Genomic DNA, 23,429 nt, shown 5'->3' on the forward strand with positions numbered 1-23,429 from the left:
GGCGGGCAGCACCCCCACTATAGGTGCCAAGCCCGGGAACTGGAGCAAAGGGCGGGAGGGGCCGGACCAGGCCACGGTGGGGCGGGGTGCCCCCCGGGGTGCTAGGGCGGGGCGGCTAGGGGGGAGCAGTGCCAGAGCTGGCAGGGGCAGTCGGGTTCTCACGGGTCAGTGATGGGCGCCTGACCCACGCCAGCCGACCCTGTGGCTCCCGGAACACTTGCTCGTGGTCCTTCAGCTCTGGCACATGGCACACCCCGCTGGCCCATGTCTGCCCTGCCTCATCCTGACCTGGCCAAGCTGCTCTTCACCTTCTTGACTCAAGCCCCCTTCCGGGGCCCAACAGCAGGCACCAGGTCCTGCCTTAGCAGTTCTGGGGAGACCTAGGCTCTAGTCTGTCCCTACTCTAAGGGCCTAGGTTTCAGCAAGTGTCCAGAGAGGAGGTGGGCCCAGATGAGGCCGGACACCTGCTCCAGCCTGGCGTTCTGGGGGTCTGCCCCATCCCAATTCCTAGTGCTTCCAGGCCCAGCACTGGAGAGGAGCCCATGGGAGTGGCTCCTGGGAGGGAGCAGAGAGGAGGAGAGGAAATGGGAAAGCAGGGCACCCTCCACCCGAGGAAGCATCCCGGCTCTTCTGCGGGGGTGGTTCCAGAGCACAGACACAAACAGACAGATTCAAACACACACAGACAGATTCAGACACACATAGAAACCCACACGCCCAACGGAGCTTCCCTTCCCTGCAGGCCCCCACCTCCCACCCCACAACTCCCTTTCCTCCTTATGGAAGCCATCCTTGGCATGCTTTCACCCAGCCTGGGACAGAGGCAGTACCATCCCACCCACCACCATCCCATCGGAGGGATGAGTTCTCTGATGCCTCCAGCCTGGTCCCAAGTCACCACCCCTCTACCATCCCTGGAGAGGGGAGCCAGGAAGAGTTGGGAGGGAGCCTTCTCCCAAGAGACTGAAAGAGAGGCAGGAATCCTTTTACCAGCTGAGGAGAAGAGGAGGGGGCTCAAGAAAAGGAGGCCCGAAGGGGCGCCGGGCAGGACTTGGGTCATGTTGGCACCGACTCACTCAGCCCCTCCGCCTCCCCCCAGAGGCCGCTTCTGTGGCAGGGCAGGCTGGTAGGGGTTGTTTACATGACTGAGTTATTAACACTGCCTTCCTCCCCCAGCTCCCCTGAGAGGTGGCCTGGACCTCAGTGTGCCAGGGGAAATGATCGTGGAGGGTCTAATGTAGACTGCGATGCCAGAGTCCCAGGCCCCAGACCCCCCCCCAACAAGGCTGGCTCCAGGTGCAGATAGGGAGCTGGGGCGTGCCTGTGGTCCCCCGTCTGTGTCCTCTGGCAGCTGAAGCTTGTGCGAGAGTCTGGGGGGAGATTCCTTCAGCTTAAGGCCTAGAAGAGGCTGGCTAGGGCAGGGTGGGAGCCTGGGTTGTCCTGGACGCTGAGGGCCTGTCACTGTCATCCTCAAGGAGATGGGTACTGTCCCAGGGAAGGAGGACAGACATCTCCCCACACCTCACCCCCAGTTGCCATGTCTGCTTTGTCAGGTTACAGTCTCTGGACAGGAACAGGACTCTCAGGACAGGCTCCTGAAATGCCCAGGGGGCCACGGGGGTTGGGGGAGAAGGCGCTTTCCACCCTCACCAGCTCCCCATCCTGCTCCACAGCCTATGCCACGGGCCCACAGAGCCCTTGTAGCTGGCTGTTCTGTGCCTGAGGACGCAGCAGATCGAAGGAGACGCAAGAGATACAAACACAGAAGGAAAGCCACGCACGGGTGGACACAATGCTGGATTCATGGACAAAGGCAAGCTGACCAGCACCCCCAGAAGCACCTGGGCCCACCCTGGGCTCACACCGACCCCTCACCCGCGCGTGTGCACGCGCACACACACACACACACACACTGATACACACACACACTGATACCCACATTCATGCTGACAAGCACGGCAGCACTGCCGAGCCGGCTACCCTCACGCTGTCCCCAGAGCCCCTTACCTGGGCAAGCACAGTGCCCCTCGGGTGGAACAGCCCCCTGCCCAGGGGAGGGCAGCAGGCGGGGGCGGGGGAAGGAGCCCCGGAGAGTCAGGCCAAGCTGCCACTAATCCGGGCGGGGAGAGGGGGGGGCACCCACGTCAGAGCGGGGACTGCCGGGTGGAGGGCATCTGAGGACATCCCCTCCCACACACGCGGCCGTCTGGGCACCTAGCCCTACTTCCCCAGCCCCTCCATCCTTCAGACAGCTGAGGCTGGCCTCCCCCCACCCCGCCCCCCACCCTTGTGGCAATGCCTGGGGGGGGGGCATGGGGGGGCGTGGGGGAGGGGGAATACCGGGGAGAATTCTCGCAGGACCTGGGGTAAGGGGGAGAGGAAGGAAAGTGTTGGAGATGCTTTTGGAGCCAGGAGGAAGCTCTGGAGCAGATGCCCCCCTCCCCTCGTGCCCACCCACCCACATCCCTGACCTAATTCCTCTTCTCAGTCCGCACCTCCCCTATGCCCCTCCTCCCTTCCCCCACCTCCTCTCCCCTGCAGTCTAACCACCCCGGTAGAGAAAGCTACCTCATTCTGCCCCAGGCTTAGGACCTTCTGCCTAGCAACCCAGCTCTGGCCCCAGGATTTCCTGAGCAGCAGGCATCATCCTCCTGCTGGGGTTTCTGCCCCCTACCCAGCTCTAGGGCGTCCTGGCCAGTCCCTGATGTTTATCGGGGACAAGAGGTGAGAGCCTGGGGTGCTCTTGTCGACCCCCTCATGGGCGGAGCAGTGCCAGCCCAGACTCTCCAGTGTTGGAACAAGAGGCTCACTACCTGCAGCCTCAAAGTGGCAGCTATGACTACTGAAGGGGCCAAGAGCATCCGGAGGCCAGAGGCAGGAAGGGGCACCCGGATGGACACGGAAGGGCCACAGGCTGAAAGTGGCTGAAGAGGTAGGGCGAGGGAGGAGCTACCCAAGGTCGAAAAGCAGGTGGGGCGGTGTGGAGGCAGGAAAGGGGAGGCCAGGAATTCAGGCCCCCACACACCCGGCAACTGGGAGGCAACAGAGGACCTCCTCACCCTCTCCTCACCCCCTCACACAGGCCAGGTGGACTGGGAAGCTGAAGAGTCAGCCCGGGGCACAAAGCGAGTGGGGCTAATACCTGGGCCAAGCTGAGGCCTGTTCTTCCCAGGGGCCTGGCCGAGGCGCTTCATCTCCTACTCAGTGCCCAGCGCGGAGCCCAACATGTCTGTGCTCCAGGCTGGTTGGAACGGAGGCCCAGCCTTGATCTGCCTGGGCATCTTGGTGGATAAAGGAAGGCTGAGGGCCAGGGCAAGCCAGAGCCTAGGGGTTCCTAGGGCAAGCCAGAGCCTAGGGGGTCTTAGGGCCAGGAGCCCCATGCAGAGGAAGACAGTGCCGGTGGCAGATGTCTCTGTCATTCTCAGAGGGACATGGCAAGCCCCGAGGGAAGCCCAGCCCATAGCCAGTGTTCCCGTCTCAGGATCACGTGTGTGCTTGGCCAGAAATGCCCCAGAACTTGGAATTCTCCTTGCCCCTTCCCCTCTGGCCTCAGAATGTCTTAGAACCTGTATAACTGCAGCAGCCATTTGGGAAATGTGTGTTCTAGAGACCCTGGCATTTTCGAGGCTCTGTGATGGGCCCCAAGGAGCTACAGTGCACGAAGATGAATGCGCAAGGCCATCTCTGCCCTCGAGGAGCTTAAATAGTCACTCAGGGCATTTGTTCTTGTACCAGCACAGCCCATGGTGTGCCCAGGTCCAGGGAGCAGGCCAGAGATCGGAAGCCTTGGGAGCTTGGGGAGGGGTTGGCGAGTCAGAGAAGGCTTCTTGGAGAAAGCAGGTCTGTAAGGAAGGCTATGGGGGCTGTTCAGAGGGCGGGAGATTCATACAGCCAGAGCAAAGGCCCGGGGGCCGACGTGGATGAATGAGTGAACAAGAGCGCTCAGGAGTCAGAAAAGGCAGCAGCTGTGGGGCAGCCAGGCTAGCGAGGAGGTGGGGGGCAGGGGGAGGTGAAGATCTTGTGCCTGAGAAAAGTGTCACCATTTCTGCCCAGGGGCCCAAGGGACCCTGCAGCCCATTCTAAAGCCCATTCTAGGAATCAGGGCAGGTGAAGCTCCAACTCCCTCAACACCCCATGGCTTCAGGCCTCCCCCAGTGCCCCCTTCCTCTGAGCTCATGTCTCATTTGCCCATTCATCGCACACTCCTCTGTTGTGCACCCCCAGCTCAGGGGTGTGGGTCCTGCCATTCCATGTCTGCCACAGCAACTTCTGGACCAGCTTGCCTCGTGAGACAGGGCCCCCATGCACAGGCAGCACGACGGAGACAAGTTGCTTCACCTCTCCAAGTCTCCGTTTTTCCATCTGTGAAATGGGTCTAAGCCCTACCGGCAGGCTCGTCAGGAGGAGTCAAGGAGACCATCTCTGCCCAGCGCAAGGCCAGGTGCACGACCGATATTCGATCCGGGTCCGTCTCCTCCTTGCCTCATCTCGTTCTGCACAGCGGTCAAGCACACCGACTCTGGAGCCACACTGCCCGGTTCAAAGACGAGTTCTGCCATTTATTGGCGTGAGCTGTGTAACCTCGGGCAGATCACCTGTCCTCTCAGTGCCCATCTTCCCATTTGTAAAGGGGTGTTATAATAATAGTACCTGCCTCAGGAGGTTGTTGTGAAGATTCAGTGACTGTATGTTAGGGGCTTAGAGCAGCACCTGCTGGGTAGTCACGTCCTAGGTGCTAGCCATTCCTAGACTCTGCATCCTGAGTATCTCGAAACATGCCTGGCACCTGGGAGATACTCAACAGAGATTTTTTGAGTGAATAAATGAAGAGATGAGGCAACACCATGATGCAAGAGAAGGCCTAGATAGGAAGTCACTCAACACCAATAAGTGAGGAGCTAAACCACCCCAGACGATTAAGTGCCTTCCCCAAATAAAACCCAGATAATCCCCACACCAAGAGTTAATCCATACTCCTCAGGTCACTCAGGGTTACCGCCGTATTTCCCCTCTTCCCATCCACCTCTTTGCTTAATCAAAAGTGGGAAGGAAGCGCAGGTACGGGGTGGCTGAGGGGAGCAGCCCTGGGACACTGTGGTGAGACCAGCACCCAGGGGCCGGAGGGGGCAAAGCCAGCAAGGGCTGCCCCAGGGAGTAGAGTAGGGAGAGCCTGGGTCTCAGAACAGGGGAGACTCCGTGGACGGGGCAGCAGGACCACTGACCACAAACAACAGGAAGGAGCAGCAGAGAGGGCCACTGGAGGCCAGGCCAGAATTCTGCATGTCTCTCCAGCCAGCCAGCCAGCCAGCCAGCCAGCCAGCCAGCCAGCGGTCAGGCCCCTCTCAGGCAGGGCTCTGGCCAGCCTCCCAACCCCGCCCTCCTTGACCTGGAAGCTAGGGGCAGCCCAGACCCTGGCAGCTGCTGCCCTCTCGCGGCCGCTCTGAAGAGGTGCAATGCTCCCAACGCCAACCTGGGTGTTGACAGGCACTCGACCCCTAGAGCTGGTCTAGGGACCCCCCCTGGAGACCCCCACGGGCCCATGGAGGAAGTTGGCCTCCCCAGGCCTAATCTGTTTACAGCTCCAGCTAATCCCCATGAGATTACTGTGCTGCCTGAGTTCCCTCCACACCTCTGCTCCCACTGGCTACTTCCCATCAAGGTCCAACCCCATCTCCTCCTGACTATAGTCTTAGACTCTGACCCCATGCAGGGGTGCCCCCCCCCCGCAGTCTCCCATCTGTGTTCTCAGAAGTCTCCAAGAGCTTCCTGTGACAGTACTTGCCACATCACAACTATATGTCAATGGCTACCTCCCCCAGAAGACTGGGTCCTTCTGGCAGTCTGTCTGTCCTTTTAGCCCCCATCCTAGGCCCGGACTGACCTACAGCAGGCTGTTTAATAATGTGTGCTATGAGCACCAGGAATACAAACCAGGACAAAGAGAACACTTTTATGTGTTTATTTACCAAAACATGCATAAACCTGACCTCATTCACCAACACAAAACATACAACCAGGACACACACCTACACACACACACAAGGCCTTGGAGGAGGCTGTCAAGTACTTTGAAGGACAGGAAGAATGAACACAGCTGGGTGGACTTTTGGTCTCACTTGCAAAGGTTTGGAAAGGACTCTGGTCCCACACACCCGGGAGGGTAGAAGGATGAGAAAGACTATAAATAGAATCTTGGGCCCAGCCTGCTTTGGTACGTTACAGGTGTAGCCCTGTGCATGGCCCCAGCAGCACCTGGCCCTTAACGACACCAGGAGCCAAGAGGACAGGGCCTGAGCAGCTGGTGTAGGTAGGTCAGACGTGCAGCCAGAGGTCCCCTCCAAACAGCCCCCAGCGCCCCATAAGGCAAGAGGTCAGATTAGACCAGGCTCTGCAGACCCTAGCTGTTCTTGTCTGAAGAAATGGTCTTTTTCCTTGTCCGAACCTTCAGGGAGCGCGAGGTGGTGCCCTGGGGGGAGAGAGCAGGTACCACCTGAGGAGGTCTAGGCCCGAGCACCTGGACAGCCCACCTCCCTCGCGCCTTCCTTGCCACTGACCTCCCGCACCGGCGGCTTCCTCTTGACCACACGCAGGCTCTGGCTGCGGCCGAGAGGCTTCTCTCGGGGCCGGCTGGGTGGCTGGGGAACTGCCTCTGTGTCTGACCAACACGCATCGTCGGTGTCGCTGTCCTGCAGGCCCCCTGCCCGGTACCCTGTATAGAGGAGGGGGAGGCCAGGGAGGCAAAGCTGGGTATTTCCATAGTCTGAAGGCCTCGAGCCAAGCCAGGCCTTCTAACCGCTGGGGAAGCCACGGCTTGCATGGAAGCAGCATCCCCCTTGGAACAAACAGCTCCGGATCTCTCTCCCACTCACCGATGGGCGGCCTGCAGCGAGGTACTTGGTCCTCCAGGTAGAGGGGATCTTGGTAGGCGGGGGCAGGGGCATCAGGGATGGAGCGCAGGTCCTGCATGGAGAAGCTTCGCAACCTTCCGGCCAGTGCGCCCTGACTCTGCAAGGGCCGGGGAGCCACCGCGTCACCTGGAGGGATGGGGCAGGGGATCCTAGCAGGAAGCGGGCTGAGCCAGGGCAGCTGCTCAGGGAAATGAAGGGGCCCAGGCCTCAGGACTGAAAGCAGCTCAGTTACCTTCTAGCCCGATGCCTTTGTGGCACCAACAGGAAATGAAGGCCCAGAGAGCAGGACCAACAGCTCATGATCACTGTCCCAGCCAGGGAAGTCTGAACTTCGAGCTCCATCCTCCTGCCAACACCCCACCTGTCACCCCTCACCCTGTTCCCTGGCATGCTCAGGTGCTCTCTCTCGGCTCCCTGACAGAGAGCTGGATGCCCCCAAAAAGCACTGGGAGTGGGAGGGCTGCTGGGGGGCTGGGACCCAGGGCACCTTGGTGGCAGCCTGCACAGCGGCTGAAGCAGCAATGTTGAGGCCCCGTTTCCCAAAGCTGAGCACCGTCTCATAGCTGCGCTCCTTGGCCTGCACGATGCAGGCGTCAATCTCCTGCGGAGGACGGGGAAGGGGAGGGGGGAGGGGGGCGGAGTTCAGCTGGACAGTTGAGTCACTCCTGTGCTGCAGACCACGCCTCCCTGCCCACCCCCACCTACAGGGCACTAGCAACCACGTGGAGCAGGGCTCCCCACCCACCCATTCCCACACCTCCATGAGTGACCACGCACAGCCTCCTCCCACCATCCCCGAAACAACTTCCAGCTGGTGTTTCACACTCTCAAATGGTCATTCACATGTGCTCCCATCCGATCATCACGAGAGAGGAAGAAGGCTAGTTTCTGTCAAGGTCCCACAGCAAAACGGCAGCAGGACTCAGATTATCACCCAGCGTCCTGAGCCCGAGTCCAGGGCCCCTTCCTTCACACCCACCCGTTTCCCTCCCTGACTCCCCCCAGAGTACCTTCTCATGACGGGACAAGGATGGGTGGACAAACTTGCGGTAAAGCAGGCTGGCCCCTTTGGTGTAAGGTGATAGCAACCACAGCACAAAGGCCATTTTGATCTCGTAGTAGAAAGGGAACCTGTCAGAGCACAGGGCGGCAAGGTCAGCCAGGCTGAGCGTGGGCCGTCACCTGCCCACTGCCCGCAGACCCCCTGCATGCATACCAGGAAATAAAGATGTCTGTGAAGGTCTCCACGGCCATGAACAGTGCAAAGACTATCCAGTACATCATCCACCGGACCTGGGGGGTAGGGGGGTCAGAGGCCAACAGCTGAGCCTGCGGAGCCAACTCCCCTGTCCCAGGCTGACCCGGAGATTCCAGAGAGCCTGTCCTGCTGCATTCTCCCGGCACCTGGCTGGCCCTAGAGAGTTGCCTCTGAGAAACTGCCACTCATCTCTGTACCCACCCCCAAGAAGCTTCACCCACACGATTCTGCACAGGCACCCCAATAGCCTGCCTTCCAACCGCACCCACTCTGCTTAGGATATGCCACCTGCTTACCCCCCGAAGGAAGGGGAGGCCAGTTCAGACCCTCCCCACCTCGCCAAGTCCTACCATACTCCCAAGGTTGTCATCCCACCCAATCTAAACCAAGCCCTCCTGCCCACAGTCACACTCACATATTCACGAATGTTCTTGGTCTTCACAGCCTTGTAGGAAGCATAAGCTGGGTACAGCATCCCAAACACCAACCTAGAAGAGCCCATAAAACAGAAGGGGAGTATGAGGGGCATCATGTCCTCCTGCCCCCCACCAGGTGGCCACCTCCCTCCCAGGGGTGAAGTGACAAGGGTCTATCCTGTTCTTCCCGCTTGGCTTGCACAACCTGTGCCTGAGTCAGTGCCCTGGAGGCCACCTCCCCACCCTGCTGTTTACAAACACCCCAAGCCTGCCCAGGCCTGCACCAGTGGCCTATGGGTGCATGATTGAGCAGGAGCACACACAGCCACACACAGGCGGGTGGGAGGCAGGCTTCGGAGCTGGTGAGAGCACCAGGCGGTCCCCTCCCATGGACATGCAATCAGGCTAGGGCCACCAGACCTGGCACTGCCAGGTTGCAGACAGGAATATTGGAGCCAGCTTTGGAATACTAGATGGTGAGAGGAGGACAGAGTGGGGAGGCTCAGGCCAGGGTGGTGAGTCATGTGACTGCTCAGATGGGAAGCAGGCACCTGGAATCTCCGCCCACAACGTGCCACACCACCTTGTGTTTGCTAAGGGGCTGCAGGCTGGCGTGAGGGCCTCTGTCCCACACGCCTGTCTGCAGTGTGTGTGACTGCGGGAGGGGTCGCCATGAGCCAAGGAGGCTTTGGGGGTGGAGAACAAGCAAGGGTGCCCGATGGCACGTGCAGGCCCGCAGGTCCGTTAACCCTTGTGGTGAGTGTTGAGGGAGCTGTGACAAAGCACAGAAAGCCCCTTTTCCCACCAGACGTTCCCATCTTCCACCTCAGGTGCGGTCTGGTTCCTGGCGGTAGAGGGTGTATGAAAGCAGCCATACTCACACCACCAGGCGACAGATCATCCAGGACACCATCCTGCAGCCTCGGGACGAAGGGGGAACCCCCACAGAAGAAGACCAGGGGGACGCTCACGCGGGGCTGGGATGGGATAATCAGTGGAAGTGCGGGAACCAGAGGGGCGCTCGGGCTGCCCCTTGGCAGAGGCGGAGCCCGCCGCCCCCTAACTCCGCAGTGCGCAGAGCCTGAAGAGTGGGGAGACCCGTGGGCTGAGGCGAGGAGGCCGGGGCTCGAAGGAACCGACTTGGGAGCCGGTAAGGGCGGGCACGTTCTTCCGCCCCGCCGCGCTCCGGGGCAGTTACGGCTCAGCCCCGCACTTCCTTCTGCGGGAACCAGGTGTTCGGCTCTCGCCTTGGCGCTGCTGCGGGTCCCGGGCCGCGGGTGGCGGTCACGGCCTTCGCTCGTTCGGGTCCCCGGCCACCGGTACCGGCCTCGGGGCGGAGTTTGCAACTCACTTGAAAGTTGCACGGAACTAGGCTCTGCCCAACCCCTGGTCGCCGGCGCTTGGCGCAAGCGCAGTACGGCCGCGGAGGGGGCGGGGCGAGGTCAAGGAAGCCAGGGGCCTGCCCCTTAAAGGGGCGATGCGCCTCCTACCCGTGGATGGGGCCCATTAGGTTGAGTAGCCGCCCTAATTGGAAAGATTAGGGGGTGGCAAACAGCAACAAAAAAGGTGGGTAGGAGGAAACGAAGGAAACTCGGAGCCCAGAGTTTTCGCGGCTCTAACCTGGCTTCCCCCTTTACCTCGTCTTTCCCTTAGGTAAAATGGGAAAAAGCATGGGATGGGTGCAGGACCCCGGTTCCAGGCTCACGCCCAAGTGGAAGGAGGCTTGGCTGAGCGCCAACAGATCCAGGTCTTGCAGTACTGGGTCAGGAGATGCATAAGCGCCTCAAGGACGCTGAGTTGACTTAGAGTGAGAGCGGGAAGAAGTAGGAGAGGGAACCTGAGGGACTCATCACTCCCATGAGTCTCACCTTGAAGAGTGGGTTTCAGGAGTTAACTTCTCTCTGGGATACCTCTCTAGACCCCGCATATCTGGTGGGCTGACCGTGATAATTTGAGAGATTCTGGGCAGAGCCCCTAGCCACCCCCCTTTCTTCTTCACCAGAAGTTTGAAGTTCCACCTTTTCCTGTGAGTCAAGAGCACAAACATCCCTGAGAGCTGAATCCTATGGACAAGTGCCACTTTGTAGCTAATTTTTGTATGCAAGGTCTTGACCTTTACAAAGATCCTCCCTCCCCCACCTTTTTTTTTTTTTTTTTTTTTTTACCATTTAGGAAATATATTCCCTGGGCCACACTGGTTGCTGGCTGATATGTGGGTGATGGGTGAATGCTTGGCTTGATCAGTCTTCTGAGCAAGGCCCAGGAAGGGGAGAGGGAACAGAGAAGCTCCTCCAGGGGCAGATGTATAGGGGGAAGAAGGTGGGAGGCTTGAAGGAGAAGGCAAGCTTTGTTGCTTCTAGAACTTTGCATGTAGGACTGCATTCTTTGTATCTCTTCTGCATAGTGCCTCATTCCTCCCTCTGACAATGGGGACCATGCCTCTGTACCCTGCGCAGCCTCCCCTCTGCTTCACAGGGCTGAGGTGAAGGAGACATCAGAGTTACCCAGAGCCATGGGGATGGGAAACTTGGACAGTTACTACTTTTTATTAGAGCCATAGTTAACACCCATCACCTACAGAAAGGATGGAATAGGTAATGATGGGGGCCAGGGAAAGGAGGCTTCCTGGGAATAAATAAACAAGAGGTAATTATGTAGTCTTAATTACTATCATCCATTTTATTGGTGTTGTTGAGTGTGAGAGCTAGCAGTGAAACTGACCCACAGGAGAAACTCCCCTGAGGCCTCCCTCTTCCCATCTAACCACCCCCTCACACTGGGCCTCACTCCTACCCTATGTTGGAAGAACAAGAGACTCCAAGAGCTAGAGTCCCACCACCCATCTCTAGGCACGACATTGTGATAGAGGTGAAAGTCGAGCTTAACTGAGGAGACACATCCTTGTCTCCTGGGAGCAGAAGGATGTGATTGACCCATGGGGGCGGGCTTGGGAGGAGCAGGGGGCTGCAGAAGAGGGAAGGAACACCCGTTCCTCAGGAGGTAAGAGTGCCTGGGCTCACTATGTGCATGTGCACCTTGGGTCTTTTGGTACCTGCTGCAGAATCACCTCCTCCCTGGCTGCCTTCCAGAGTCACCTGACCTGACATAAGCATCTACCCCCACTTGCTAGCGAAGAGCTCTCCTGTGCCCACTTTAAGACCATCCCCATGGGGAAGGTCTCTCACATGGAGATTCCTGGTCCTGATGACTGCACTTAGAGACTCTAAGGGACATCAGAGGTCTGCTCCCGAGAGCAGGACTCAACGTGGAGGGGCATGTGCTGGGAGCTGAGGGGTGCAGAGTGAGAGGACTCTGTCTTTCATGGCCTTTGGCCGTGAGATGTTGACACAGTCACCCAGCTACACTGGGTTGCTAAGCAACTCTCTGGACACACAGATGACCCCCAGAGCAAGTGACCAGGCAGGCGTACAGCAGGCTTCATTCCCCATGTGCAGAAAGCTGGGTATTCAAGGGGAGAAGTGTCTCCCACCGCTGGGAGTTCCAGGGAGAGTGACAGAATGTTTATCTTTCCACCAGGCAACAGAGTACCAACGTGTCTGGGACACTCAACCCACTTCCCCCAGCAACTTCTCCCTGGCACAGCCTGAGGGCCCATTCCCCATTTGAAAAAGCAGGACAGTGTGGCTGGGGGTCCTGAGGGGCATCTGCTAAGCCAAGAGCACACGAATGTGGTTGGACGAGGTGCAACTCCACACATCGCACCCGTGAGATTCCCCATCGTGAGGGAGTGGTCAGGGGCAGGCTTGCGGGGGGCAGCTGCCGCTACAGGAGAGACAGAGGGGCCAGGGGCTCTGAGACTGGAGGGTGAGGAACCCTAGTCCACAGACCGCAGTTCTCCCCAAAGACCAACCTCCTCTCCCACCAAGCACCCTTCTCTGAGCCACCTCGGCACCTCACAGAGTCCTAAAGACTGATACGAGTCACAATGCTGTGTCAGACACACTATTCCACGGCTTTCCATATGTGAATGTATCATATAATTCATACATTTAAATCTCACATTAACTCTGTCAGCTAGGTATCTTGATTATCCACATTTTACAGATGAGAAAAATGGAGATACAAATGGGCTAAGTATCATGGTTGAGGCCGCCCCTGCCGCAAAGTGGCAGGATCAAGAATTGACAGAGTAGGTTTTAGTGTCTACTTTACAGAAGGAGAAACTGAGGGCTAGGGAAATCAGTGGACTTGCTCGAAATCTCACACCTAGGGCAAGGGCTAGCTGCAATGGAACGGAGGGGAGAGGAGTGGAGGGACTGCTGAGCTTGTCTTTGGCCATGTTGGTGGGAGTTGACCTGACGGAGGGACAGAGCCCAGTCTCAGTGGGCCCCAAGACTGTGATCTCCAGGAAGGAACAATTGGGCTATGAGTCAGCCCCAGGTGGTAGAGACTAGTCACACTTGCTCCGCACCCGAGTGTCATCATCGTGAACTCCTGACCCCAGCACCAGCTGACCGTGGGGTACCCACTTGCTCTTCCGAAAGACAGCAAGGAAGAAGGAGGTCTGAAAGCGAATGCTGGCTGCCTGGGAACAGCAGGGACAGAGAGCACAGCCTGGCTCTGTTCTGAATGAAACGGCGGCCTGTGACCGCAGCCGTTGGACACCTGAGAGCCAGCAATGGGGTGGGAAATTTTTATTTGCAGCAGTGAGTCATAACACTGCCCCCAAGTGCCCCTGGGCATCGTGCCCCAGTAGGCCCTCCACAGTCTGGGCACAGGGAAGTTTGCCCACCTCACCCCACGCCTTCTCCGCTGGCCTTGCCGCTCCAAGCCATTGCCAGCACACAGCAGAGGGCAGCAGGAGCTTGGCTCCCACGTGCTGCTTCTACCGGACCCTCACCCCCTCCACCACTCAGCTTGCACTAGGAGGCAATGCTCCTGGGCCCTGCCTCTGTGGATTGGAGAGGTACCGGGATCCCCAAGACGCTCTCCAGCCCTCCTCCACTCTTGGCACCTGCCCAGTTGGCTCGGGTGCTTGCCGGGGCCCTGGCTCGGCCAGCACTTGGACCCACCTCACAGAGCCTACACTGCTCAAGGTCCACATCCCAAAGGCGGGGCTGAAACAGGGGATGGTCTGAAGCTGGGGCGGTCACAGTAAAGAAAAGCTGAAAGGTTTTTATCTGGGTGGTCTCCCGTCCACAGGTGAGCTGAATTCAAAGTCAGAGCAGGAAACTCCAGTGAGAACAGAGAGGGCCCTCAGAAGAACTCAGGGTCTGCTTTGTTATTGCTTTGGGCAGAGGGGCTTTGCCCCCAGGAGATCAAGCTTGTGCCCAGAGGCTCGCACCACCATTCCCATCCTTACGAGCTACAGGGTGGGCACACCAGGGATGAGCCGAGGAGGGCAGGTACCATGTGCCTTCCCTAAGAAGAGAGTCAAGGTGATGAAGGAGAGCCTCTTTAGGCCGCACTGAATCTGCATGTGTGCACACAGAAATGGGAGAGTCAACGGGTGTGTGTGTGTAACTGAGGGTGTCCATCAGCGTCCATGTGTGCATGCAGAAGGAGCATAGCGCGGGTGAGTGAGCCCAGCAGCGTGAAGGATGTGGCCGCGGGCTGCCGTGCTGAGCATGAGCAGGTAAACAGACACCTGGAGCACCAACAGAAGAGATCAGAGAGTAGGAAAGCTAAGCTGAAAAACGGGAGGGGGTGGTTCTGCACCCCCATACTCCTCCCCTGGGGCCAGAGTCCGGGGAAAGCAGCTGATCAAGGAGGGGGGTGGTCTTCGGGTAGAGTGTGGGGTTGGCAGATGTCCACGTATGAGAGGGCACAGGGCCGCTGGGTTGCCTGGCACATCTACAAGTCTCCATGCTGATGACAACTACGGTATGAGTGTCTCCCCTGGGCCTGCCCACAGTGTGTGCCCATGCTCATGGGGGGGGGCGAGGGGGGTGTCTGTGAGGCCATGTATGCAGGTTGGTTACGTGTCTTCACACAAGCACACATGCTGCTCACAGAGACTTCTCTTCAGCCTCCAGGGGCCGCCTGGGCACCCAGAGGCTCGGCACCCCTCTAGGCACTGAGATCCACCACAATGTGTCGGTACACGAGCGTCTGTCCCTTGAAGCTGGGGGCCAGGAGCAGGTGCGCGTCCCCAGCAGGCATGTAGCAGAAGGCCCGAGGGGCCTGCACAGCCAGCTCCTGGAACCGCACGAACTTTTGGCGCCCCTCGTCCCACTGGTAGATCTGCGTGAAGGAGAAGTCACTCCCCAGCGCCAGGTAGCGGCGGCCGCCCACGAGGAAGGGCTGCATGGCCAGGGAGCCCCTGGAGGGCAGAGCCTGCACTTCAGAGAAGCGGCTGCCCTCCCAGCGCAGGATCTTAGAGTCGCCGATGTAGCGGCTGAGACACAGGTAGCTGTCGCGACCAGCACGGAAGTGTTTCACGGCCTGCACATCAGGCACCTGGGGCACCTCGCCCTGGGCCACAAACTGCTTCTGGGTGCGACTCCACTGATAGATGACAGGCGCCTGGGAGCTGCTAGACACAATCAACCGTGGCTTGCCCTCGCCATCCACAAACTCCAGGTCAGTGTCACGGTGCCAGGCGTGCAGGGCCTGGTGGGAGTAGAAGCCATTCTGGTGCCAGCGGTAGAGGCTGGTGGCACCCGCCTTGGAGCTGTCAGCCACGGCAAAGTACCAGTCGCCGTCGATGCGGAAAGCCTCGAGGTCGTTGGGCTTGCGCACGCGCTGTGGGTCGATGTCCTGCAGCTTGGTGAAGCGTGTGGTGTTGGGGTCCCAGTGGTAAATATAAGAGCCCCCGAACAGCTGGGCCACAACCACGTACAGCTGGCTGTCCACCACCATGGGCTTGCAGTGCACGGCAGAGGGGGCTGCCGGGATGGAGAGAAGCAGCATCAGGCAGGGTCAGGCAACAGCGGGCCCACCGCATGCCACGCCCATGGAAAAGGGGGCCACTCCCCTCCAACGCTGGCCCAGAACTAAGGCTCTCTGCTACAGTTTCCCTCTCACTGAACTTCATCCGCTTTTCCCAGCTAATAATCTGTCTCAGCGTCACTCTCCCTCCACCCTTGCCCCCAGGGTTTAAATATCAGCTGACACTGAGCACAAAATAGGTGTCCCTAGATATTGACCAGTTGTTTATCCATAATGTCGATTACTGAATTTTTGTTCTGTGAAGTCCCTGTGCTAAGTGTGAACAGATTGCCTCAATTAATCACTCTGAAATGAATCCTATTATTTTGCCCATTTCACATGGAAATAAGTAGGCTCAGAGTCTAAGGGACTTGCCTAAAGCTACCTGGCTGGCCAGATGCCAGGCAGCAGAAGAAGGAAGAGTCTGAGCCCATCCACAGCCAGGTGATAGAGCCAAGGTACATACAATGACAATTTGATGTTTGTATAGTTGTGTATAAAAACACATTATCCTAAGAATTCCCACTTTTGAAGGGGCTTTTATGTACAAGATGTCCACACGAATGTACTTTTTCTCAACAACCAGATTGATCTTACCCCTTCTCAGGCACCCAAAGCACACGGGGCCACACTCTTCACCCGTCCTGGTGTCCCTAATTATTACCTCTCCTCTCCTCCTTCCCAGCACTGCTTTGCCCACCCTCCTCCTCTCCACCTCTCCCCCCAAGAAAGCCCATGCTGAACCCCAGGGCTCTGGCAGTCACCCCAAAGCCCTTCCACAGCCTTGTTCCACCTGCCCAGATACTCAGGATCCCCCAGCTCCCAAGCTGCAGCTCAGACCCTCCATGCCCACACCCCCAAGAGCGCCTCAAACTCCATCTGGCCATGACTGGGCACATATCTGCCCTCAAACCTGCTCCTCCTCCTCCTCTGTGTTCTCAATTTCTGTTTATGGCTCCACCTAGGAGCCCCATCCAGAAACCTGGAGCCATCCCCAACACCTCCCTGTCCCTCACTCACCCACAGCTGATCAGTCCCAAGTCCTGTCAACCCTCCCTTCTGCTTTCTAATACTGTTTGTGTAGGATTGTTATTATTTCTTCTGTAAATGTTTTCTAGAATTTACCAAGGAGACCATCTGGCCCTGGAGTCTTCTTTTGTGGGAAGGGTTTCTTTTTTATAAAGACTTCAAATTATTTCAGAGATGCAGGGTAATTTAAATTTTCTGTTTCCTCTTGTGTCAGTTCACTCCTCCATTCTAAATCTCTCTCTCCATCCCCACCTCTGTTGCCCCAGTCCATGCTCCAGCACATCCCCCTAACAGTGTGCCCACATGTCTTGTCCCATGCCAAGCCACTCACCACACTCTATACAGAGAGAGTGTGCTAAAATACTGGTTGGTTTGTTTAACACACTCTGCTCAAAGCCTGCCTGTAACCTGGTCCTCATGTCTCTTGGGTCTCATCTGCCTCTTTCCACCTTGAACCTTATGCCGTAGTCATATGACCTGCTTGTGGTTTACGCATGCACGCACTCATGCACTAAGCTGTTGCATACCTTCTTGAATTTGCTCATACTGTTCTCGCTGTCAGAATACCCTTCCCACATTTTTTCTCTGAGCTAAGTCTCCCTCAGCCTTCTAGACTCAGCTCAAATTCAGTGGATCCCAAATTGAGCTCACGAGCCACTCTTATCTCCTTCTTGGCTCACTGGCACCACCCAGTACTTAAGCCAGGCACTTAGGCATCACCTCTGACTCTCCCCCACCCTTCAAGACTCAGCTCAGGCATCCCCTCCACCAGGAAGACTTCCTTGATTGCCCAGGGTAGGCCTCTCCTTTGTGGTCCCAGAGCATCATATTCATATCTCCCTCCTCATACCCACCTATTATATGGATGTTCTCTGTGTATGTATTGGCCTCTCCCCAAAGACTGGAAAGTTATTATGGGCAGAGACCATGTCTCATCTCTGCCTCTACCCCTAGGAACTCAGTGGGGAGGAACAATGGAGGCCACGCATTGGGGGGGCCACCACAGCCAGGCCGGGGGTAGGTACCTGGGATTCTATCATAATCTCGAAGCTGCCGTTCCACATAGTCCCACTTGAGGACGGTGCAAGCACTGGCACCTGGCTGGGCCAGAGCCAAATAGAGGTCGCTAGAGTAGAGGAAGGGCTCGGCTGACACCGCTGGGAAGGACAGGGTCTGGTACAGCACGAAATCTGCAGGGACGAGAGGTGAGGGGTGGGAAGAAGAAGGGTAAGAGCTTGTTGGGGGGTAAGGGCTGCTGGACTGGCAAGGCGGAGGCTGGGGGTGCTTCCAGGAGCTGCCCTGGGGAGGCCTGCGGTGGGGGGGCACCTCCTACCCGTGGTGATGCAGTCAAACTCCCGCAGCGGCAAGTCCTGCACCTTGTGCTCTTGGAAGCGGGGTGGGCTGGCGCAGTAGATGGGGGCCACCGTGGTGTTGGTGTGCGCCAGCCACTCCACCAGCCACTTCACCTTGCAGTCGCAGTTGAGCGAGTTACCCCGCAGGTCCCTGGATCGTGAGGGGGATGGAGGGAACCCAGAGATGAAGAGGGTCCCAGCGGCTCTACCCCCCGCCCCCCCGGCCCCGGGCTCGCTAGGCTTTTGGAAGTGGGTATAATCAAGGCTGCTCCTCGCTGCTCACATGGCATCTTTGCACAGATTAGAGAAAAGTTCCCCTCGGGCTAGATGCACCCCCATGGACATGTGCTTGGCCAGCAGAGTAGGGGCCGAGTTTCAGTCCCTACTGGCCTCCTGGGTCAGGTGCCTTTTGCAGGGTATAACCTGTACAACTATGTTGCATCCCAGTTCCTTCAAACCTTCCACAATCCTGGGTTCTTGTTGCTGTTGTTTTTTTTCTTGTGTAAATACTGATTAACGATTGTGGCTATGCTATAGGACTTTAATGTACATTCAAATCAAACATACATTTAAAAAGCACATGTTTAAGAAACATATACATATACGTTGTGTATCTCCTTCTAGGAGGCGTCCCCAAACCCAAGCCTTCCCAGCTTCTGAAGACCTTAGGATCTTCCCAATTCTAGCTCCCACACCACCCTCTCCTGAGATGCACCCCTCTGTGGCATTGTCGAAAGAGGTAGGGCTCGGCCTTACAAGTCACTCAGGATGTCCAGGGGCCGAAAGATGTCTCTAGGCAGTGTCTGCAGGTTATTGTTGGCCAGTGATCTGCAAGAGAGACCCCTGGGTCACCTGAAGATCTCACAAGAGACCCCTGGGTCACCTGACTGAGGCCAAAGGCCACAGGAGATGCGGGGTTTGGGTCCCATGTGTGTGTATCCATGATGTACTCACAGGTGTGTCAAAGACTTGAGTCCTCTGAAGGTAAACTTGGATAGTGCCCAGATGTCATTGTTCTCAATGAAGCTGGAGACAATGAGAATTTGTCTTAGATGCCACTCAGTATCCCAGAGCTATTTCCCTCTGCCCCACCTAGATTCCTGCCCATGGTCCTGAGACAGGCTTCCATTCTGATTCTGGTGACATGAAGCCTGTGGTGACCGGGCATCCGGGCAGGATAGTTTAGGCAGAGGGATGGATGAAATGACCCTCTGCTTGGGTCCTGCAGTCAGAGGATTCAAGGGCTCTCCCTCCCCGTTCCCCCCTTCCTCCAGCCTTCCTTATTCAACCTGCCCTCTCAGCCCACCCAGGCCAGGCTCCCTCCTCCCTTCTGGTTCCCATTTCCCCACTCCTTGCCACACACAGGTACTGCAGGTGCGACAGTCCTGTGAAGGCGTTGTCTCCAATCAGAGTAAACTTGTTGGAGTTGAGTAACCTGGAGAGATAGAGGGGGAATTAGAGCTTCCAAGGGTGTGCCCACTGTGCCAGCCCCCCAGTCTGCAGCCTCACCCTGGGGCTTCCTCACAGTCCCAGGGCCCTGCTGCCCCACCTTGGGACCCCAGAGCAGCGCGGCAGCAAGACCAGCCAGGAGCCTGTTCTGGGCCCAGAAGCTTTTTGCTTCAACGGTAGAAACAGTCAGGGGCAGATCTCTCCTGTCACCCCACTGTGTCTCTCTGTCTCTGTCTCCATCTCCACTGTCTGTCTCCCTCCCTCACCCCAGCTCACTCAGTCCCTCTCAGACTGCTGGTGAGTTTGAGGGTAACCCGTGGTGAAAAGGAGCTGGGGTAACTCAAAGGCACTCTCTCCTGCGACTGGGGCTTCAAACAGAAACAGCCACTGTTAAAATTCCACACCCCCCACTTCCCTCCCTTTCAACCCCCAGCTCTTTCTTCAAATCTTGGTCCCTGGGGTCAGCTGTCTCTAAGATGACCCCTCTCCCCTGCCGCGTCCACCTTCTGGCACCAGCCCAAGCTACTGCACCCAATTCCTTTGGGTCTCCATTCCTAATTGGGCCCCAAACACCCACTCTTGGCTTTTGCATGCAACCCCCTCCTTCCTTCTCCCCACTGCTGCTCCCTGCACCCTTCCTGACTCTATGCCGCTCCACCTTTTGTGGCTCTCCTGGCCAGCAAAAGTAAGGGACACCTGCATCTTCACCTGCGATGGCTATGGCTACGTGCATTTGCTCGCCTCTCCCCAGTCCAGGGTCTGTCCTCTTCCACTGCCCCACCCCCTACCTGCCCTACCCCAAGGCCCTGTCCTTACAGGAACTGTAGCAGTGGCAGGTGGGAAAATGCTCCATCCTGGATCTCCGAGAAGGCAGCATTCACCAGGGTCCTGCAGGGGACAGTGGGGTCAGTGCTGTGGGGACTCTGCAGGGACTGGGGGTGGAAGGGCACACAAGGTGAACAGGGCAATGGTTCTACACACACTTAGCCTGGACACTCCCCATTTCACCAGCCCAGGCCCCCTATCTGGGGCTACCCTTCTCTTCTCTTTATGAAAAAGTCATTGCCTTCCTTCATCACTCCCCCCCACCCCCCCACCCCCCGCCACGTCCCTGAGCACCAGGGGCCCCCGGCTGAGCTTCCCCTTCCGCCAAAAGAAGGTTCCAGTACCCACACCTTCAAGACCATCCCAACACCCACCGTGTGCTGGGTGCAGTTGAGGGATGGGGCACTGGGATGGGGGTGGGGGATTAGTATCCTGCTCTCAAGGACCGCACAGCCCATCTAGTCCCTGAGGCCATTTACTGCAAGCGACAGGCTGGCTGGCCCAGTGCAGAGTGGATGGAAGACCAGTGGAAGGCGGCTGCCCGGTGCCAGGGCTCTGTGCGGGTGCATGTCACTTCTACCCCTCCCCCCAACAAGAAGCCTTTCTGCCCTTGGTGTGACATCACAGGCAGGGGCCCACATGCTCTTGTAAACAACCCCTCCCCCCATGGCCGGAGCCCTGCACACAGTAGGTCTCACCGAGCTGATGGTGGTGATGATTCATTCTTGGCCATAAACTCCTGTTTTCCCCAGCCATGGCTGCTGAGCCTGCATGACTACAGAACTCCCTGCCCGGCTGATGCCTTGAATCTCCAATCCTGAGGACCCCTGGAGTCCTGCCCCCCACACTTTGTAGAGGGGGAGCATGCATCCACTCGCAGAGGGCTCTTGCCTTGCTCCGTCTCTCCGCTCCCCCACCTCCCAAGCCAGGGCAGGACACTCACAGAGAGATGACCTCGGAGGGCAGGTTCCTGGGCACTGCCTTAGAGTCCACGCAGAAGGCGGTGTCCCTGGTGCAAGAGCAGCTGGGCGGGCAGGGGGGCGTCTTGGGGGGCCTCTTGGCACTGACTTGCAGCATCAGGCAGAAGCCGAGCGCGGACAGCGCCAGCAGCCGGAGCCCGGAGCCCCGCCTGGCCCGCAGCCCCGCCATGCTGCCTGCAAGCTCGCTCGCGGACCACCGGCCGCCGCCCCCGCCCCGCGGGCTCTCCGCCACCCAGCGCGGGCTGGCACCTCCCGGCCGCCGCCGCCGCCGCCGGCTGCTGCCGCAGCTAGGGGCCCGGCCGCCCGCTGCGGAGAGCGGACTCCTCCAGCCCTCGGGCGCCGGCTCCGTCCCCTCCCCTGCTCGTTCTCGCGCGCCGGCTGGGAGAGCTGCGCGGGCCCGGAGCCGAGCGCGGGCTGACCGGCGGGGGCGGACGCGGACTGCGGCGGGGGCGCGCGCAGGGCGGAGGGCGGAGGGCGCAGGGCGCAGGGCGCAGGGCGGGGACGGGGGGAGTCCCGGGCTGGGAGTAGCCCGAGAAAGGAGTGGTTGCGGCCCTGGCCGCTGTGCGTCCTAGCAGCGGTCTCGGGTCTCCGGGGGGCCGTCTGCTTGCATGTCCGGCACCCAGGGAGGCTGTCGTGAGTGCAGGTGTGCGAGGTGTGCATGTGCCTCCTCCGCGTCTGCACGGCCCCTTGCACTCAGGCCCCTATCGCCTGGTGGGGGCATTTCCGCATTGTGGGTCCACGTGCCTCTGTGTGCCTGTCCCTCTGTCGTGGCCCTCAGGGGGACACATCCTCTAAACAAGAGTTCATGGGTGTGTCATCAGCGACATGTGTGTGTAGCTGTGTTCACATGTGTGTCCACGAGCCAGTGAACAGAATGTGCCTTTGTGTCTCTGTGAGCTGAAAAGGGAAATGTTTGTCACTGAGTTGGAGTGGGAGTGTGTGGAATTCTGGAACATCTCTCCCTACCCAACCACGGACTGTTGAAGCTGGGTAGAGCCCTGGACATTTTCCAGTACAGCTCTTTGTCACAAATGAGGAAACTGAGGCCCAAAATAAGAGGAAAGCAGCCCAGCTTGATGTCACATCTACTGTGTGTTATGTATTCTATGTACTTAATCCTTCCAAACTTTTAAGGTGGATGATATGAATCCCTTTTTACAGATAAGAGAGGTGAGGCTGGTAGTACCCAAAGAAAGGGACAGAACAAGGATTTCAACCCACTCTGCCCAACTCCAAATTTCATAGTCGTACTTTTTTTTTTTTTTAAGATTTTTTTAAATTTATTTGAGAGAGAGAGCACAGGCAGGGAGAATGGCAGGCAGAGGGAGAAGCAGGCTCCCCACTGAGCAGGGAGCCCAACATCTCACCCGATCCCAGGAACCTGGGATCATGACCTGAGCCAAAGGCAGACGCTTAACCGACTGAGCCACCCAGACGCCCCCACAGTCATACTTCTATACCAGGTGTTTCCAAAGTGTGGTCCAGGGAGTCCAGGAGAACCTTCCAGGGAGTCACTGAGGTCAAAACAATTGTCCTAAGAATGTTAAAACTTAATTTTACTTTTTCACTTTCACACTCTCACGAAAATACCCTGGAATTGTCCAGAGGCTACATGATGTATCTTCTTACTAAGCCAGAAATTAAAGAGATTTGCAAGGGGTACCTGGGTGGCTCAGTTGGTTAAGTTGATTTTGGCTCAGGTCATGATGTCAGGGTCCTGGGATCGAGCCCTGTGTGGGGCTCAGCGCTCAGCAGGGGGTCTGCTTGAGGATTCTCTCCTTCTCCCTCTGTCATGCTCTCTCTAAATAAATAAATAAATATTTAAAAAAATAAAGAGATTTGCAAAAATGTAAACAATGACACTCTTGTCTAATTTTTTGCTTTGTAAAATAATTTTTTTTAATTTGTGTTATTTATCTTAAAACATAGAATGGGTTTATTATTGCAACTTCATTAATTAATTAATTAACCCTTTTCAATTTCTCAGTAAATATCCATATGGTAAATATCAATAGCTATAACCCATATAAACAAAAGCTCTTTGGAGTCCTCCATATTTTTTAAGAATGTTAAGGGGTCCTGAAACCAAAATGTTTGAGAACTGCTGCTCTCCGCTGTGTTACCTCCCTGGGGGCGGGGGGGGGTCTGTGTGCGGGATTGACTGTGCCAAAAGTTCGGGGGTACAGGACCAGGGGAGCCTGGAAGTCAGGTGAATGGGCTCCCAGTCTAGTGTTCTTTCTATATCAGGCCAGGAAACTGAGATCACTGGGTTTAAGATGTGTCCCCAGCTGTCCCCAGCCTCTGCCAGCAGGGGCTTCTCT

The 23,429-nt window shown here is 57.5% G+C and overlaps 2 protein-coding genes across 4 annotated transcripts; both read right to left on the reverse strand.

Annotated features, from left to right (window-relative positions):
* Nucleotides 1-5,944: 5,944 nt before the first annotated feature.
* Nucleotides 5,945-9,961, reverse strand: REEP4 (receptor accessory protein 4). 3 transcript variants are annotated; one of them, XM_035022517.1, is made up of 8 exons: nt 9,464-9,961; nt 8,582-8,654; nt 8,125-8,201; nt 7,919-8,039; nt 7,396-7,509; nt 6,870-7,034; nt 6,555-6,709; nt 5,945-6,466 (listed from the first exon to the last, which is right to left on the reverse strand). In XM_035022517.1, exons 1-8 carry the CDS (start codon nt 9,493-9,495, stop codon nt 6,445-6,447), a joined length of 759 nt encoding a protein of 252 aa, XP_034878408.1. In that variant the 5' UTR covers nt 9,496-9,961; the 3' UTR covers nt 5,945-6,444. The 3 variants fall into 3 exon arrangements, with proteins under 3 accessions (XP_034878408.1, XP_034878409.1, XP_034878407.1); XM_035022518.1 differs by having other exon boundaries at nt 6,870-6,935; nt 7,407-7,509; nt 9,464-9,960; XM_035022516.1 differs by having other exon boundaries at nt 6,870-7,005; nt 9,464-9,959.
* Nucleotides 9,962-13,702: 3,741 nt separating this feature from the next.
* On the reverse strand, nt 13,703-21,427 carry LGI3 (leucine rich repeat LGI family member 3). Its single transcript, XM_035022519.1, has 8 exons — nt 21,072-21,427; nt 20,120-20,191; nt 19,218-19,289; nt 18,809-18,880; nt 18,611-18,682; nt 17,836-18,005; nt 17,528-17,692; nt 13,703-15,430 (listed from the first exon to the last, which is right to left on the reverse strand). The coding sequence occupies exons 1-8, from the start codon at nt 21,275-21,277 to the stop codon at nt 14,613-14,615; spliced, it is 1,647 nt and encodes a 548-aa protein (XP_034878410.1). The 5' UTR covers nt 21,278-21,427; the 3' UTR covers nt 13,703-14,612.
* Between the last annotated feature and the right edge of the window lie 2,002 nt (nt 21,428-23,429).

The sequence above is a fragment of the Mirounga leonina genome, unplaced genomic scaffold (genome assembly GCF_011800145.1).
Source record: "Mirounga leonina isolate KUSES-001 unplaced genomic scaffold, KU_Mleo_1.0 Mir_176, whole genome shotgun sequence".
NCBI classification, from domain to species: Eukaryota; Metazoa; Chordata; class Mammalia; order Carnivora; family Phocidae; genus Mirounga; species Mirounga leonina.